At 37.2% G+C, this 18,291-nt stretch overlaps 1 protein-coding gene across 3 annotated transcripts in view; it reads right to left on the reverse strand.

The window, feature by feature from the left end:
- LOC127576305 (cytoplasmic dynein 2 heavy chain 1) overlaps positions 1–18,291 on the reverse strand; it is a 380,433-nt gene that overhangs the window by 322,103 nt on the left and 40,039 nt on the right. For 2 of the 3 annotated variants that reach the window (XM_052026810.1, XM_052026809.1), the window contains exons 8-18: positions 17,181–17,315; positions 16,983–17,096; positions 16,105–16,216; positions 15,886–16,010; positions 13,909–14,084; positions 12,657–12,852; positions 12,405–12,500; positions 8,890–9,051; positions 7,463–7,561; positions 4,384–4,523; positions 1,366–1,594 (exon numbers count right to left, since the gene is read on the reverse strand). In XM_052026810.1, the coding sequence (XP_051882770.1) occupies positions 1,366–1,594; positions 4,384–4,523; positions 7,463–7,561; positions 8,890–9,051; positions 12,405–12,500; positions 12,657–12,852; positions 13,909–14,084; positions 15,886–16,010; positions 16,105–16,216; positions 16,983–17,096; positions 17,181–17,315 (1,584 nt within the window). Of the gene's footprint in view, positions 1–1,365; positions 1,595–4,383; positions 4,524–4,650; positions 4,739–7,462; positions 7,562–8,889; positions 9,052–12,404; positions 12,501–12,656; positions 12,853–13,908; positions 14,085–15,885; positions 16,011–16,104; positions 16,217–16,982; positions 17,097–17,180; positions 17,316–18,291 lie in introns of those variants that run through there. The other variant, XM_052026811.1, reaches the window with a different exon arrangement.

Raw genomic sequence — 18,291 nt, forward strand, 5'->3', positions numbered from 1 at the left:
CAAAGAGATTTTTTACAAAGGTACAAGGAATCAATCAATATTGCATTGAAATCTCCACAGATGTACTGGAGAGTTCATAAATCAAAATTTATATCATTCCTTCAATGTACAGCTCACATACAACTGCAGTCAGAAGGTAATTATGGTCAACCATCCACGGTCTGAGAATATTATGACACCTTCTTGGTGCAACATCCACTGCACATGCTATTTCCCATCAGCCAATTCGGACCAAAAAAAGAGAAGGATGTGGCAGAAAAAAAAGGAGTAAGAGAAAAGGAGGAAGAAGAGAATCCCCTTCCAGCCATAACATCAAGAACAGATTATGTTTTCAATTAAGAGAAGCCTGATTGGAAATGCTATTCTGCAAAAAAATGAAGCAGTCCACATCAGATTGCACCAAGATCTGAATAAAGTTTAGAAATGGACTGACAAATGGTAAGCAGTCAGAATTCATTCAATATTTTCATCTGTAAACATGTTCAGTGGTAAGCTGCAAAATTAAGATTTGTGACTGATCTATAACTATTCTTGAGACAATCTGACGCATGTAGGATAAATATGATTTTGTAAAGAGTGAGTGCTGCATACGAAACACATTACCTGAAGGTGCAAATTGAAAGGGTGAGGAGGAGCATAGCTATCTGAGGGGGTACACATATAAATCTTTGAAGGTGATAAGACAAGATGCAAAGATCCTTAAAAGGACCTTTTGGTTTTTAATTAGAAGCTTAGAGTACAAGGCAAGGATTTTATTCTAAACCATCATAAAACATAAGTTAGGCACCAGAATTACACAATAGACAGGATCTCAATGCCTTGGAGAACTACACCAGGGTTTAACTCAAATGATGATCAACGATCTGGGAACTGTGGCAAGACTAGGGAAGCTAAGTTTGCTTTCCTTTACAGCAAAGATAATTAAGGGGAGCTGTGATTGAAATGCTTAAATTCATTAAAACATTTTTATCAGAGTAAATAAGAAAAACCGTTTCCAATAACAGAAAAGTCAGCAACCAATTTTGAGGTATTGACAAAAGAACCAGAGATAGAGGAAGAAAATCTTTTAAGCTGCAGCATGTTAATGTGATCTGTAATGTTCAAATGGGTGGTAGAAGCATATTCAATACTGACTTGCAAAAGGAAATTAGATAAGTATTTGAAGGAAAAATAATTGTAGGCTTATAGGGCAAGAGCAGGGGAGTAAGAATATTTGGATAACTCTTTCAAAAAACCAGCACTGACATGGCCTGCCAGAATGTCTCTTTCTGATTTATGGTGTACTATGATTCTGCATCATACATAGGACATTTCAAATTAGAAAATCAAAATTAGGTTTCTGCACAATACGACAAAAAGCTTTACCTGAAACTTATCCAATGCTGCTGCCAGACGTTTGAACAGATCTTCTGCTTTACTAAAAACAGTGATGAAACCTTTTGCATTTCTCTCTATCATGGTAGCAAAGATTGACTCTTCACCAGGCTCACTTGCACCCTTGAAATGATTTGGAATAGAAATAAACCTCTTCATTTCTCTGTAGTATTTTGCTCGTATTTCTTCAAATGGTGGTTTAAATTGTAGCCTTCCTTGTCTACAAAGAATATAATAAAGAAACCAAAATCATTATTCCAAACAGGGGAGCATGTTGGAATAAAACAAAACTTAAATTCATTATATGCTGTATGCATTCATTTTTTTTTAACATTAGTAAAAATGGACAGAAGGAAGTTCACCACTTAATAACTCAACATGTTAACTACATCTCCAGCTAACCACCCTGGTGCTTCTAAAATCTTTAATCTATATTTATAAACCAACATCTGTTAAAAGTGGTGATATACATTTGTCAATAGCTGATGTTAATAACAAGTAGTCCATAATTCCTTGGTCTCTTTCTTTCTGTAACATCAATGACATGTACAATTTTTCAATCTTAAAGAACAGTTCCTGAATCAACAGAACCTTGTAGGACCACGGTCAGTGCTTTTGCCAGGTTCTCACATATGCCTTTAGCATGCTGGGAAGAAAAACATCCTATCCTGGGGATTAGTCAGTCTTTAGTGCCATTCTATCTTTCAGTTACTTTGTTGATTCAAGAAAACTATGGGAAGTCTAATATGCTATCCACTTCCCATATTGTAAATGCTGACATAAATGATCTAACATATATTCCACTTCCTTGATTTGATTTATTTTATCAATTTTTTTTAAAGAGTTTAGCATTGCTCTTAACAACCATCTTTTTTCCAATATTATTGTAAAACCTTTAATGCTAATCCCTTCCAAATTTCTTAACACTATTATAATGACTGACTTTGCTGCTCTTTATATCTCTCTTATTCATCAGGATCTCTACAATGTTTGACATTTTTGTATGGTTTTTTTTCTTTTAGTTTTCCACTGAACTTCACCACCTTTAGTCAAGCATAGCTGACTTTCTTGCCAAGTTGAACTCTATCTCTTAGCAGTACCAACTAGTTTTGTAACAGCTGAAGTTATTTTTGAAATCCTCCTCATAACATTTTCTGGTTTACTATGAACTTAATAAATAGGAAAAATCCAGGACACTCCTTCTCAGACATTTAAATTAGACCTTAACTAAATATAAAATTTTAATGACTCTTTTGCTTTTCTCTCGTTAGAGAAAAACAAAATCATGTACATTGCAGAAAAACCTACAGGAAAAAAAAAGGCATTGCATTGCAACAAAACTGCTGCAATTGAAAAAACAGCTCTGATATAACTCAGCACTTAATTAGCCACAAGCTGAGTCTCTGAAATGACTGGAAATTAAGGCTGCAGAGCCTGTTGAATCAGTTTTCCATAAAAATGCTTTATGAAGCCAACAAAATGTTAAAATGAACATTGCTGGCTTCTGTTCTCCTTCACACTGCTGGCTGGCTGTTTTTTCAGAGCCATCTTTATAGAAAAGACACAGCTGGCTGACTATAGGGGTTCTTGGCAGAACAACGGATAAAGAAACTTCATACTGCGACTTAACATATCACAAGAACATGAAATCTGGCACCTCAGGCACCAAAAGGAGTCATCGGCCATTAACAAAGACTGACTGAAGACCGTTTAAGTTTTGAACACCATCACATGGGGTAACCAAAAAGCTTAAAACTTGGGAAAGTACAGCTCACAACAATATGTGGATATACTAAAACAAAGCTTGGTATCTTGCTATGCACAGATATGCAGCATGCGAGTCGATGGGAAATGAGGAAAGTTTTGAGAGTTTAAAGCTTGCTTGGTTGAGGTATGGAGTTACAACTTGCAAGGAAACCACAGATGGAGTTGATCACCTGTGCAATTCATAGCCTAAGCTCACAGGGCTGGTAACCAGGGTGAGTAGAGTTCAAAATCAGAAAACCAAATATGACAACTTTCATTATTTGTAATTTATACTATCGAGAATAAATGGCAGGTCTTGATTTAACTGGGTTATCATATGGTTATCCAAATACGACTGGTAGTAGGATCAAAACTCTTGTATACTGGAGTGTGGTCTATGAGGCATCACCTATAAATGATATACTACTGAACAGTAATGAATAAATGTTCACATACCATTAATTTGTAAATTGAAGATGGCTCATTACACATTGTTAAAACTAATATAGCCTGACCCCATGTTGGTTTCAGGACATATTGTTGCAGAAAACTGTCCTAAACACCAAATCCTTTTATTCCCTCCATAGCCTCATCCCTCCCATCTTCATATAAGTCACCAACCCTGCAAGTCTCTGAATCACCCACTTCTGGTCTCTTGTACATCTTCACCCAGCTTGGTCAGCTGCCAAAGTTGTTTGAATTTTTTTTAACATTTTTGAATGTCCTTAATATTCAAATGCTTTTCTAAATAGTTTTAAATGAAATAAATAAAATACTCAAGAAAATTCAATCAACGTGTTTAAATTATGAATAACATTAATCAAAACACAAATAATCAAAAACAAACTGATGGAATATATACTGTATCCAGTCATCAATGAACACCACAAGAAGTTTTATTATCATTGTTCTGGAAAATGCTTTAAAGTGTATGGGAGAATCTGAATAAAGTAGGATTTCCATAAGTCAAGTCATCTGTAACCCAAGTTGTCCCTGTACTGGAAGCTAGTGTGTGATATTACATTATCATCAAGGTATCAGTGAAGAAACAGACTCTAGCACTGAATGGTCAAGTCTTGAGGAATGCAAAACCTTCCAAGGATATCATCAATATTTTTGGTGATAGTGCCAGAAAAGTTGTTCAAATTTGTTTTGATAATATTCAGAAATTTTATATCAGTTATTAATTGCAAAGATATTCAATAAACTGAAATAAACTTTAAAAAAACAATGCATTTAAATAATATATGACCAAACCCTTACTTGAAAGTCAGATCAACAATGATTTCAGGAAGGTTTTCATTCAAGGCCTCCAAGCCCATTTGGTATTGATGTTCCAATGCTTTATATAGTTGGTGGTTCCAATGTTGGCGCCATGCTTTCATATCAATGGAGCGAAAGCCCTTTTAAAATCATATTCAAATGTATAACAGAAAATAAGTTGACTTACACAGGAATACGTTATTAAGCCTCAAAGTCAATCTACAATTAAATGAAATCATTCCTTATCTGTACCACATCTCTACATACCTGTCTTTGCTGTATATCCTTTGGTACCCTTATGCAAGAATCCATTTATTTCAGTAATGGAAACTTAAGTTAAGGGAAGCAATCATAGAATCATAGAGTCATACAGCACAGAAGCAGGCCCTTCAGCCCACCAAGACAGTGCTGATCATCAAGTACCCATTTATACTAATCCCCAGATTTCCATCAACTCCCCCCAGGTTCTACCATCAGCAACATACTTTGTGTAATTTACTATGGCCAATTAACATATCAACCTGCATATCTTTGGGATAGATCCAGAAATTCTTGTATGAACTGATTCTTCCTGATTTTACTGCCAACCAAGAAAACAATGGCCAGCAAATTCGTTTTAAAGTTCACTTGGCTTCATCCCATCATAAATATTCCCTCCACCATCTTCTCTGCAATTTAGCACTAACTTCTGATGAAGGGTCTTTGGTCTGAAATTTTTGTTCTGTTTCACCTTCCAAAGATGCTGCCTGACCTGCTGAGCATTTCTAATAATTTCTAATTTTATTTCAGAATTTCAGCATCTGCAGTTTCTTTTCCCCCCATTTTTATTGCCCATCCCCAATTGTCCTTGGGAAGGTGGTGATGAGCTGCCTTCCTGAACTGCTCAAGTTTTTGCAGTGAAGGTATTGTGTGTGGTGTGTGTCTGTATTGGTCATCCCAACAACCTGCTGCCCTTTTCCTCCTTGCTGGTAGCAGGGTAGTGGTCAAGGGTTGGGAGGTGCTGTCACAGTAGCCAAAGTGAGTAACTGCAGTGTATTTTATGGATGATATATACAAAAGCTACCTTGCACTGGTTGTGGAGTGATGGCGTGCCAACCAAGCAAGCTGTTTTGTCCTGGATGTGACGGCAGCATCATGAATGCTTCAATGCAAGCGATCACTTCAGATGTACATCTCACAGATGCATTACAGAACAGGGAAACTAGAAAGTAAATATCATCTAGTCCAAGATGAAAGTAGCCTGTAGTATATCTACCATGGTGTGTACTAATGGCTCTCAAGAAGAAACTTACAACTGAGAGAGACAGACTTGGGCAGAAATAGTAGCCACAGCAAACATGGTGCATATCTGTTGGTGCAGGTTGAGAAATAAAGCAGTAAGCTTAGAATTCACCTCGTCCCAAGACACCAAATGAAGGTCTGAAAAAAAGGTAGTACTCAATGAAGATAACAGATGTTTTGCCAAACCTTGGTAGAGCAAATCTTTTCAATGTGAAAGAACGGGTTCAGGCACAGAGCTCGATAAGGAGAGCTCCTACTTTGCCTGTTTCAACAGAGTTCATGCTTCAGGTCAAAGAAAGGTCTGATGAAAGGTCATAGGCCTAAAGTTAACTGTTTCTTGCTTTTGACCTGCTAAGTATTTCTAGCATTTTCTGTTTTACTACAATAAGAATGCTGGCCTTCAGCCTTTAATAAAGTACTTTGCTAATGGTTTGAATGACTGAAAATTTTGAAGTACCTGGGTAATGAAAAAGGGAGATACCAAGACAATGCTCTTCTTTTAAACAAAAACAACCACGCTTCTACTGAAAGTTGTTACCTAAATCCCTCTACCCCAATTGCTTCCAAAAGGCTTTTCAAAAATTCTATCTTGCCCTTAACACCTAACTCCACTTAGCTGCTATTTTCTCCAGCTTATTTTTTTCTCTCTCCAATTATACCTTTACACCATTAGAAACATAATATAACTAGATTATTATTATATAAACTAAAGTAAGTGTTGATAAAAACAATGTTAAAAAATTAATATTTCATGTGATGCTGCTGCATTTTTAAAATCAAGTTTATAGCATTATATAATGTTACCTTAAAAAACACTAAAATTCCTGGAAATCTTTTCACTTTCTCACTCTTACTTCCTGTGAAACGATTTTGGGACAGCTCATGTTATTTAGTAACTCATTCACTCACTCTTGCGAGTAAAATCTTAACACCTGCTTCAAATACTTTTAATCAATAGTTATTAAGTCCTCTTTACGAGTAAGCTTTGAGCTCCCCCAAGAATTGTTGCCCTACTAAATGTCACAACCACCAGAAATAAAAATATTTTCTTGTATTTATTGGGCCTAAAGAGCAAACCTAGCACCAAAGAATTTTTAAGCTTTTTTTCTTCAAACTATATTGAGTTCAAAATCATTCCCCTCTACCCCACCTCAGATATTTAAGATTTTCCCCCCACCATGGAATCATTGCCCTAACTTCTCCAATTAATACAATCAATGATATAGTATAAAAATTAATGCAGGGAGCAAGAGGGAAAGACAGAGCAGAGAAAGGCAGAATCAAAATCACAGCAGGGACAAAAAGTGAGATTGTGCATGAACAAGACAAAGAAAGATTCGAGGGAAAGATAGAGAAAAAAAAAGTCAGAAAGAGAATGGCACAGCCTAGTACAATATTCTAACTTGTAAATGGCAGATGGCAGTCTGCATATAACAAGAGGTATGGATGAAAGTTTGCATCAAATGGAATCAAGTGTGAGTGGAGGCAAGAAAAGTGATGGATGTCGAAATGGGTAGTGTATTGGAGAGGATATCAGATCAAAATCTTGGATTGAATGACATAACAATACTATAGTAGCAAATGAATGTTGACTAAATGTTTTCAAATGAATACATTTACAAGAATGATAGCCACTATTTTGATACATAAAACAAAATCTGGTCACAAAATTAAGACCAGAAAAAAAAAACATTGTGTGCAGTCCAACTAAAAATGATGAAAATGTAATGCAATCATATTATTATTTTTAAGAATGACCTGTCCGATAACAATGCCATAAATGCCCTGCTCAAAGCACCTGTGATTCAAGGGTGGAGAAAACAAATCTGAGTTCCTGCAGTCCATCTTTCCATCGTTGTTGCTGGCGAAGTAGGTCAATGTTCATAAGAGCTACAACCTGCAAGATTACCAGTAGACAAACGAACAACATCGTTAACAACTTATATTTTAGTTATTTGACTTGTAAACCTTTTTATTGCAATTTCTAAAAACGGCAGATAAGTGCGATGAACTAAAACCTTAAAATGCAGCGAAATAGAAAATATAAATAACAGGCAAAAGGACTTCAACCTAAAGCATTAATTCTATTTCTCTCTCTCTTCAGACCCACTGAATATTTCCAGTATTTTGTGTCTTAAATAGAAAATACAATTCCATTTATTTTAGAAGTAATAGGAACATTAAATACGAATCTTGCCATAATCCTTCCAGAATCCATTCTACATGTAAAATAAGCATTTGTGGACTCCAATTCTGGCAATTAAATTCAAAGGATGAGTAGATTAATTATACAAGTTAACTGCTAAAAACTGTATACCATTAAGTACTGAATGGTAAGTGGCCAAGGCTCACAGCTTACAGCTTGTCTGCCTTTAGACCACTGAATGTTTTCCAGTGTAGTCCTGGCACAAACTTTCTTTGGAAGCCAGTTCCCAGCATATCAGTGAGGCACAATAGAGGAGCTCTCTCAGTGCATGTGGCCAGCTATACTTAAAGAAATCTTTAACATGTGGTAAGGGCTGATCCCAGGTTTGCATAAAGATATTCTCAATTTTTGGCATTTCTGTCATATATTTAAAATGCAAGTAAATAATTTGTTATATCATTTCCCAATTACATTATTTCCAGAACTTTATTTCCTGTGGTCACCTGGTCAAATGTGTATTATTTGCACAGAAAAAGAAACAGAAGAATAAAACTAAATTAGCAAAACTGCTGTAAAACCAATATTAAAACAGATTGATTGCCGTATTATTTTCACTGAGAAGAAAAAACTATGAGGATGTGGTTGTTCCTTCAACTGTTGCATAGTCCAGTATCTTTGACGCCATTTTCTTTTCTTTTTCCCTGCACATAAATAATTTGGCATAGTATTACAGTGAGCAATATTCAAAATTATTAGCGGCTTTATCCTCACAGAAAGTTGTGTTTAATATTCCACAACAGCTCAGCAAACAAAGTAGAGGAGAATTATAATGGAAAAGAAAACATGTACACAGGACATGAGACCAAGAACTAAAGCAGGCAAGAAGAGATAAAATTGATTGTGATTAAGTAATTATTTGCCAAAAGTTTTCAAGATACAGTCTAGCGGAGTAGCCAAATGACAAATTTATTTTTCAATAACATTTACTTAACCTTTTCACAGAAGATTCAGAGGATATGGAAAGAGTGGGTTTGATGGAGTTAAAAAAACCTCAGCTATTCTTTACTTAATGTTCCTACCTTATCACAAAAATCAGTATGACACTTTCTCAACTTTCTATTCTCTGTTGTAAGACGCTCTGTTGCAGTGTGAAGTTTCTGAATATAGGCCTCCAGCTCCCTGGGATTATCCCAAGTGATCTGTACTTTTCCGCCAGATTCCTTGGTTCCTGCTTTCGGGTTCTAATTAAAGATGATAAAAATAATTGTACATTATCACTAAAACCCTGACTAATTATTATGCAAGCAGAGAGTGGCTAGGATTACCAAACAAGACTTAGAAAACAATGATAGCTACCAAGCCAAGATCAGACATTAGCCAATACTGTATGCCAACTGCAAGTATAGCACAAAGTCATACATGCATGGATTGACTGTGGCAGATTGACATACATTGAGCTCTACAGATATACAATGAGCATCAAAAACAAAACTTCGAGGTAAGTACCTCTGCCTTTCACATCTCTCTACACAAAAACTCTCTCTTTCACCAAGCTTTCAGTCACTTAATCATAGAGTCACATCTTAATGCATACAACACGGAAACAAGCCCTAAAACTTCGAGGTAAGTACCTCTGCCTTTCACATCTCTCTACACAAAAACTCTCTCTTTCACCAAGCTTTCAGTCACTTAATCATAGAGTCACATCTTAATGCATACAACACGGAAACAAGCCCTCTGGTGCACCATGCCAGCCATTAAGTATCTTTCTGTACTAATCCCATTTTCCATTACTCAGCCTACAGCCATGGCACCTCAAGTGTTCACCTAAATACTTAAACGTTGTCAGTACCAGCCTCCATCACTCACTCACAAGTGCTTTACAAATTTCAATCACCCCCTGGGTGATTGAATTCTTCCCTGCTACATCTCCTACCCCTTACCTTAAACCTATGTCCTTTGCTCATAGACAGTTCTACTAAGGGGATATCCCTTATATCCCCTTAATGCCAAAGCAACCAAATTTGTTTGGATTGCCACCTTAAAGCAGGCTGGAATATTTCTCTATGTTACCACCACTATAAAGATGGTTTACGCTATTGTTGAACATAGAACATTACAGCACAGTACAGGCCCTTCAACCCACGATGTTGTGCCAATATTTTATCCTGCTCTAATATCTAGCTAACCCTTCCCTCCAACATAGCCCTCCATTTCTCAATCATTCATGTGGCTAGCTAAGAGTCTCTTAAATGTCCCTAAAGTATCTGCCCTCACAACCTCTGCCGGCAGTGCATTCCATGCACCCACCACTCTGTAAAAAAAACTTACCTCTGACATCCCCCTTATACCTTCCTCCAATCACCTTAAAATTATGCCCCCTCATGTTAGCCATTTTCGACCTGGGAAAAGGTCTCTGACTGTCCACTTGATCTATGCCTCTTATCATCTTGTACACCTCTATCGTCACCTCTCATCCTCCTTCCCTCCAAAGAGAAAGGCCCAAGCTCACTCAACCTTTCCTCATAAGACATGCTCTCCAATCCAGACAGCATCCTGGTAAATCTCCTCTGTGCCCTCTCTAAAGCTTCCACCTCCTTCCTATGATGAGGCAACCAGAATTGAACACAATACTCCAAGCGTGGTCTAACCTGAGTTCTATAGAGCTACAACATTACCTCACAGCTCTTGAACTCAATACCGCGACTAATGAAGGCCAACGCACCATACGCCTTTTTAACAACCCTATCGACCTGCACGCAACCTGGAGGGATCTATGGACGTGGACCTCAAGATCCTTCTGTTCCTCCACACTGCTAAGAGTCCTGCCATTAACCTTGTATTCTGCCTTCAAATTCGATTTTCCAAAGTGTATCACTTCACACTTTTCCAGTTTGAACTCCATCTGCCACTTCTCAGCCTAGCTCTGCATCCTATCAATGTCCTGTTATAACCTACAGCAACCTTCTACACTGTCGACATCACCACCAACCTTCGTGTTATCGGCAAACTTACTAACCCACCCTTCCACATCCTTATCCAAGTCATTTAAAAAAATCACAAAGCTTTCCACAATCCATTGTTGAAATTCTACTTTTTCTCTGATCACTACTGCCAAAAAAACAACAGAATGTCCTTGCAACATTGGTGAATATCAAAAGCAGGTATATACAAAGCAACAGCTTTTGTCTTGTAGCTTTAAATGTCAAGCTGCCTACAAAACGTTTTTTGTAATATCACACAATAAATTATTCACAAACCAACACATCACATTTTGAAAACATACAAGCTGAAAAATACCAACATATAGCACTGTGCTTTTCAGTGTTACATGTCTTGTTCCACTCCCATACTTCCTATTGTGTTTAGGGGTGTTCTGTTACGTACTTCATATCTGGCCTCTCGTCTTTACACTGGTCATACATAGTGCAGCCCCATTCATTTCAATGAGGTCACCAACCTTCAGAAAAAAGGTGTTTCATAGAGTCACGGAATCATACACTGATAAGGCCCTTTCAGCATACCCGGTCCATGCCGACCACAATCCCTATCCTTGTTAATCCCATTTGCCCGCATTAGGCCTGTATCATTTTATGCCTTTCCTATCCAATTACCTGTCCATAGAATGATAAAAATTGTGTTTTTATCAATTTATTTTAATTGCTATGATTTTACTAATTAATTTACTTCTGAATTAATTTACCTTTGTTTTTTTTTTAAATTAGTTAAATATTTTTCAACTGTTTCTAAATATCATCAGAGAGAACTGGGAAGTGCAAAAAGGTGTCTGACAGAACAAGGCGCCAGATGGCCATCGGGGAAGTCTGTTGGCTGGGATTCATTTTCTGCTATCTGTGGCCCAAACTCCACTCATCAACTGCAACTCATGGAAAAATTAGTCAGCAAGATGTTGGCGCAACGAGGCCAGCAGAATGCTGAAAGCTAGGCAGCCACGAAAGGTAAATGTGAACTTGCAAGCCCCATGGTAGATGAACGCAAGGCATGGACCAGGCCCAGTTGATCCAACCCAATGTTCCAAGAAGCACAAGTCACTCCTGGAACAACCTTGTTCTCATTTGTGCTATTTAATGAGGGCATCCTGAAACTAGTCACAACATAGTTATGAGAATGCAGCCCTGGTAGCTCCCTTTTGATTTTTTATTTATTTACCTGCACTTCTCGGGCTGACTAAACTCCCTCACAACTGTACCAAACCCCACCACTCAATGATCTCCCAACATAACCAAATCTCCTCACCCAAAATGGAGTCTCACCACCATCCCCACTCTACAACCTACTTCTGTGCACACCCTCCCCCACTCTAAATTCCAATCTCTGAGTATCACCCATCACCACACAATGGTACTCACCTCCAGGCACCCACCTCCCAAAGCACAGTGTACATCCCAGCACACCTCAACCTTCCACAGCACCGCCCCACCATCCCTCTCTCTTCTCCCCCACGTCTCCTCAACAAGACTCAGTACTTTTTCTTTTGTATGTTATACAGTGACCTTTCAGCAGTGTTAGTCATTAATGGTATAGATACATTTCTACGACAATGTAACTAATGAATTAAATTTTCTGTACTCACCTTTATTATGTGTTCAAAGGATAAAGCAGAATTCAGCATCATAGGTCTCTGACTAGGAATCATCTGCTGATCAATAGTATTGTAAAAGTGAGCAACCTGAAAAAGAAAATAAAAGCATATTTTAATACTAAAGCTTGGATTCTCACCCTTTAGCATTTAATTATTGAGAAAGCAGTTAAAACAAAAAGGAAAAAGAAAGAAATATGATGGTGAATGCAAGAATGGAATCGAACAAAGAAATGCAGTACTAACTTGTTTGAGAATAACTGCTTGTCTGTAAAACTTCTGAGCAGTATTTGCTGTTTGTTGAATTTTTGCAGGAATGACAAACCCCAAAGCAGAAAGCTGGCGCACTTCCCTCAACAAAGAAACGAGGCGATCTGAGTAATGTATTTTCAACTTTCCATCAAAGTGATCCAATTCTATAACTCGACCATTAGCCTGTAAACTATCACAAATTAGACAAAAATGTCAATGGTTACATGTTGTACATTTACACAAATGTATGTATGTCTTTACATAGTAATAAAAGAGCTTTAATGCAATATTTCATAAGGTGGAGAAAACTTACTATTTGTTCAAATTATAAGAGTTGAAAACTGGCATTTTCAAAGCCATACATGACTAATACAGAAAAGGAACCTTGTAGTCTTATAACTACATTTTATATAAATTCTCTTGGAGCAGAGGAAGCTGAAGGGGGCACATGATGACAATATAGAAAATTATGAGGAGCATAGATAATGGGAATCTTTTCCCCAAAACAGAGGTGTCTAAAATTAGAGGGCATAGGTTTAGGGAAGGGTTAAGAGATTAAGATGGGACCTGAGGAAGAATTCTTTCAACTATAGGGTGGTTGGAATCTGGAAGACATTGCCTGAGTGTGTTTTGCCATCATATTTCAGTTCTAAAGGGTCCCGGACCTGCAATATTAACTGTTTCTCTTTTCATAGATTTTGCTTGACCTGCTAAGATTTTCCAGCACTTTCTGTTTATATATCTGTTTCTGTGCTTTTGACACTAAGACTCCATGATTCTAAAACATGCGAGCAATGATTAATAATGGTGAATTTATAATCTTTGAAATTAATCTCCTCTCCCCAATGAAAAATGGAACTCAGTTTTATTATTCTTCCAATTTCTGCTGCCTTTACACCATGAAAAGCTTGAACTCAGTAGCAATTTAACATTAACATATTCCACATCCCCTGGAACTGCTGATCTTGCTCAGAAAAACGTGGAAATAACTAAATAGATGCAAACCACACAACATAACCTGTATGTTAGTGTTTCCCTTTACCCTCCATGTGATCATTTTGCATTTCTTATCAGAGGAACAACCCTCTGCCTTATTTACACAATAAAAACTGGAAGCATGACAACTGCAAAAACTAACTTTGACTGTGGAATGGTTTCATTGCCAGCAAGGGGAAAAAAAAAGACATTTTGTTTTATTATTCTGTTCCGTACATTCTTATTTTCTTTGTATACAACACAATAATACCTGATACCAGATGTGGGATCTGATACAGATGATTGTATTTCCCTTGACCAGTCACCAAACTGTTCTTGTTCATAGGTCCTCAACTGGTCCAAAAGCTCATTACAAGTTCGCCAAAATGACTGAAATCCTGACAAGTCATGCAACAAAGTCTCAGCAACCTTTACAGTATCTGCAGCCTAAAATAAAAGCACACCATTAATGTTTGCAACATAGCTTGCCCTACCTTTTTCCCTACTTAAATTTCATCATTTTCCCTTTACATCTCTTCCACCAGATACCACTCCAATATGGAAGAACAAACAGAAAGCTTTGGATACAAAAGAAGATGAAGAGAATGAAGATACTAGAATCTGGAGCAAAAAAATAAACTGCTGAAAGAATTCAGCTGGTCAAGGAGCATCTGTGAAGGCAAAGGGATGGTCAACGTTTCGGATCAAGACCGTGCATCAGGACTAAGAGTGTTGAGGGATGATAGCCCGTATGAAGCGGTGAGAGGGAAGGATGGGACAGAGGCTGGTAGGTTATGGGCAAAACCAAATGGAGGTAGGGGGGTAATAATGGACAGATGGATGCAGGTGGAGGAGGGAAGAGAATTGAGTGTTGAGGCTGGTAGGTGATAAGTGGAACCGGATGAGGGAGGGATGATGGGCAGATGGAATGAGAGAAAGGGGGGAGAGGGTAAGAGGATAGAAAAGTGAACCAGGGGAGAAGAAACCCAGGTGGATAGATATGTGGGTAATGAGCAGATGGAACCAAGTTGGGGAGGTAGCAAGTCTTAGTAACACAGTTGGGGGGGGGGGGGGGGGTGGTGGGGGGAGAAGAGATGGAAAAGGTGAACAAAGTGGAAGAGAACTAGTGTGGCCTGGTTGGAATGGGATAGGAACATATGAGTGGGTTACCTGAAACTGGAAAATCAATCCCTCCCTCATCAGGTTCCTACCAGCCTCTTGTCTCACCCCTCCCTCTCACTTCCATGTATATGTTGGCTATCTTCCCTCAACACTCTCAGTCCTGATGCAAGATCTCAACCCAAAACAATGGCCATCCCTTTGCCTCCACAGATGCTGCTTAATTCACTGATTTCTTCCAGCAGTTTTTTTTTTGCAAACAGAAATCTTTATCTGGCTCTTTGAAATGTCGTAACAAAGAAGATATTAAGTGCTATGTAAAAGCAGTTCTCAGGAATTCTATTACAATGGAATCACATGTCTAAACCAAATTCTAGCTCTCTGTACCTGCATCAAAATTTGTATTGCCTATTTCCCTCTCATTGTTTTGAGGTCATAATTCAATCTAAAATACCAGTCCACAAAGTAAGGTAGAAGAAACTGCTTAAAATAAACATTAAATTGGAAGCATTTTGCAATTAATTCCTCGAGTCAATATATTCCCAATTTAATTCCAATATAAGCAACCATCACTTGGCTTCCATTCTTCATTAAATAAACAAGAAATAGTTGAATCATTTACAGTTTAGAGTAATTGAAACTTGGCACTTCTCTACTCTGATTTACTACATCATAGTAAAGATACAAAATAATCCACAACATGTCTCTGTTCGACAATGGCAGCAAACACAAAAAAGATAATCAAAAGCATTGTCTGAAGAAGGAAAGACTTGCTTTTAATATTGTGCTTTTCACATCTCTTTCAAAATATCACAAAGTGTTTAATGAAATATTTTTGAAGACATAGTTGCCGATTTGCACAAGAAATGTTTCCATGAACAGCAGTGTAATAATGACCAGATAATCTGTTTAAAAATGTTGATTGAGGGAAAAAGAATAGCCAGGACAGCAGAGATAACTTTCCTGGTTATATTTTTTGGAATCGTTCCATAGGAGGTATATTGCCATGGTGCATGATTCTAAATATTAAAAGTAAATGGCTGTTTCTTCTTTCATTTTTCACAAATTCAGTAATCCAATCTAAAATTTTGTAAAGCAAAAAGAAAACATTCGTTACATAAATGCTTACCTTTAGTTCTAGCTGTCTAACCCAAACAATATTATTGACAACCTCAGGGAGATTCTTGCCTGAAAGGGGGCCAGAAGGTTCGCCAGGAACACCATATCGCCGACTCTCAAAATCAGTGTGGATGCCTAATTCAAACAGTATCATCAATGAAGGCAACAATTTTCTATTCAATTACTACTTGATGTGATTATATTTCAGAAATGCTTGTGCTTCCCTCACCTTTGATGTACTCCACAAGTTTTGCCAACAACATTTCACGCTCTGAAAGTAGCTCCTTGCTGATGCTTGGCCTTTTGACTAGTTCTTGGTATTTTTGAAATGCCTGCAGAAGCTTGAAAGAAAAGTACAAATTCTAAAAAGCTACATGATACATCAGTCCACTGATAGAAATGCTCGCTCCAGAAAGCTTGTTATGTGTGAATGAAAGAAAGAAGAAAGGCGGCAGAATAGCAGGTTAATTAGAAGTTCATGCTTGAGAGATTTGATACTGGCAAGGAAGGTGCTGAGAGTCCAAAAGGTTTTTTTAAGAAGGTGTATTGCTTTATGAGACATTCTTACAAACCTTTAAGTTGTGGAAAGAGGATGAAATGATCTGACAGATTAGAAAGATAAGCATGAAATAAATGCCAACGTTTCCACTCATACCAGCAATATTTCCCCAGAAATAGTGCCAACAAGTTTGGATGCATGAGTGGAAGTCCCAAACCTCTTATAGTGAGAAATCCTCTTGAAGAATAGAATTGATCAAGCAGCCTTGGTGTGGTAACTATAAAACCATGTTTAACATCCAACTAGATAGGGGAAGAAAGAGGTTGGGTACTCACTGGAATGGAAGAACATAGTTGATAAGGAAAGAAAGGTCAGAGAATAAGAGAAACGTCCTTACATGGACACATGTGAAGGTGGGGATAAGAGGTTAAGTCAGACTCTCTTGTCAACATTACATTGGATAGGTAAATAAAAGTAAAAAGGTCGAAGAGATACAATTAGGACCACTGGTCCCTTTGTGTTACAAATCATTTTTTTTAAATTGTGGTTTTAACTACTTTCTGATTCACAATAATTTGATTTGATTAGTAAATGTATTACTATTTTACCTGTTGGGGATTATCTTTAACTTCCACAATACAGACTTTCAGTTTGCTTGCAACTTTCTGTTCTGATGGAGCGATTAAGCGTTCAAACTGGGCTACAGCAGCCTTCCAAAGTGGCTGGAAAATTGAATAATTCTACATTGTATGGGTAATTAAAATAATATTGAGCTTATACAAATTAAGAGGTAAAATATAACAAACCTCAGTGTAAGGATTATATTGAACTGGATTCAGTCCAACAAAGGGCTCAAATACTTGGGCATTGTGAAGCAATTGCTGTTCTCCAGCTGGTAAGAGCCGCATAAGCTTCTCGTGGACAGTTCTACTAGTTTGTATCTGCAAAAAAAAATTAAAGTAAAATGTTTACAGTGAAGTCAATTTTCTCTTGATTTGCAAATTAAATTTTTAGAAGCTTTGGTTGAGCAGAGGATTAGTTTGAATCCAGCCCAAAATACATAAAACTACAAGTTATAGTAAGCAATCACATGCAGTTAATTGCATATATCTTCGATGTGGCAAAACTATTCCAGTGGGTATTTTCCACCCCAGACTTCTATTCTCTTATGCTTTCCTTTCATTCATTCTAACACTGATTGCTAAAATATTTTTGCCTCAACTACAATCTCTTAATGGGTGAAAATATTAATAACTAAATTTAAAAATCAGAACCATATTAAAATGCTGAACAATAGTTTGACCAAAATAGAATAGCTGGTGAAGGAAAAGTGGGAAAAAGGATCTACAAACACTGTTGGTAAATGTAATCAGGCTCATTTACTTGCATGCTGTGCTAACTCTTAAACTGACTGGGTGAAACAGCCAGTTTCCACATGGCAAATTCTATGTATCTTTTTAATTCATTGAACATTTAGGATAAATTTACATAAGAATATTATAATAAACAACCAAACTATGGCATTCAATATTGAAAACTTTAATTCATATACATTGGTATTACAAACTTTCTTTAACACATTTACTGTGCTAAAAGCAACCCCAGGGTGACACATTGTTGATAATTTGCTCTTTGGCTATCAGACCCAACTGGTAGATGCCTTGTTTACAATAAAGCAGCACAGTCACCTCTCCATTTTCTAAACATTTATCCTTTTTTTTAAAAAAACCATTCCCAAACGAAAAGACTTATGAAAATCTACACTGAATTCTCTACTAAGGAACACAGCTTTCAACTTCTCTTCCACAGAAGCACATTGGCTAAGAAATAGGTGCTGCTGGGACTAAGATCTCAAGGACTGGAGAGCAAAGTAGACCAGTGGTTGGACACCCAATTAGGTCTTGGGGAGGAATTGTT

This window comes from Pristis pectinata, chromosome 11 (assembly GCF_009764475.1).
Source record: "Pristis pectinata isolate sPriPec2 chromosome 11, sPriPec2.1.pri, whole genome shotgun sequence".
NCBI lineage: Eukaryota > Metazoa > Chordata > Chondrichthyes > Rhinopristiformes > Pristidae > Pristis > Pristis pectinata.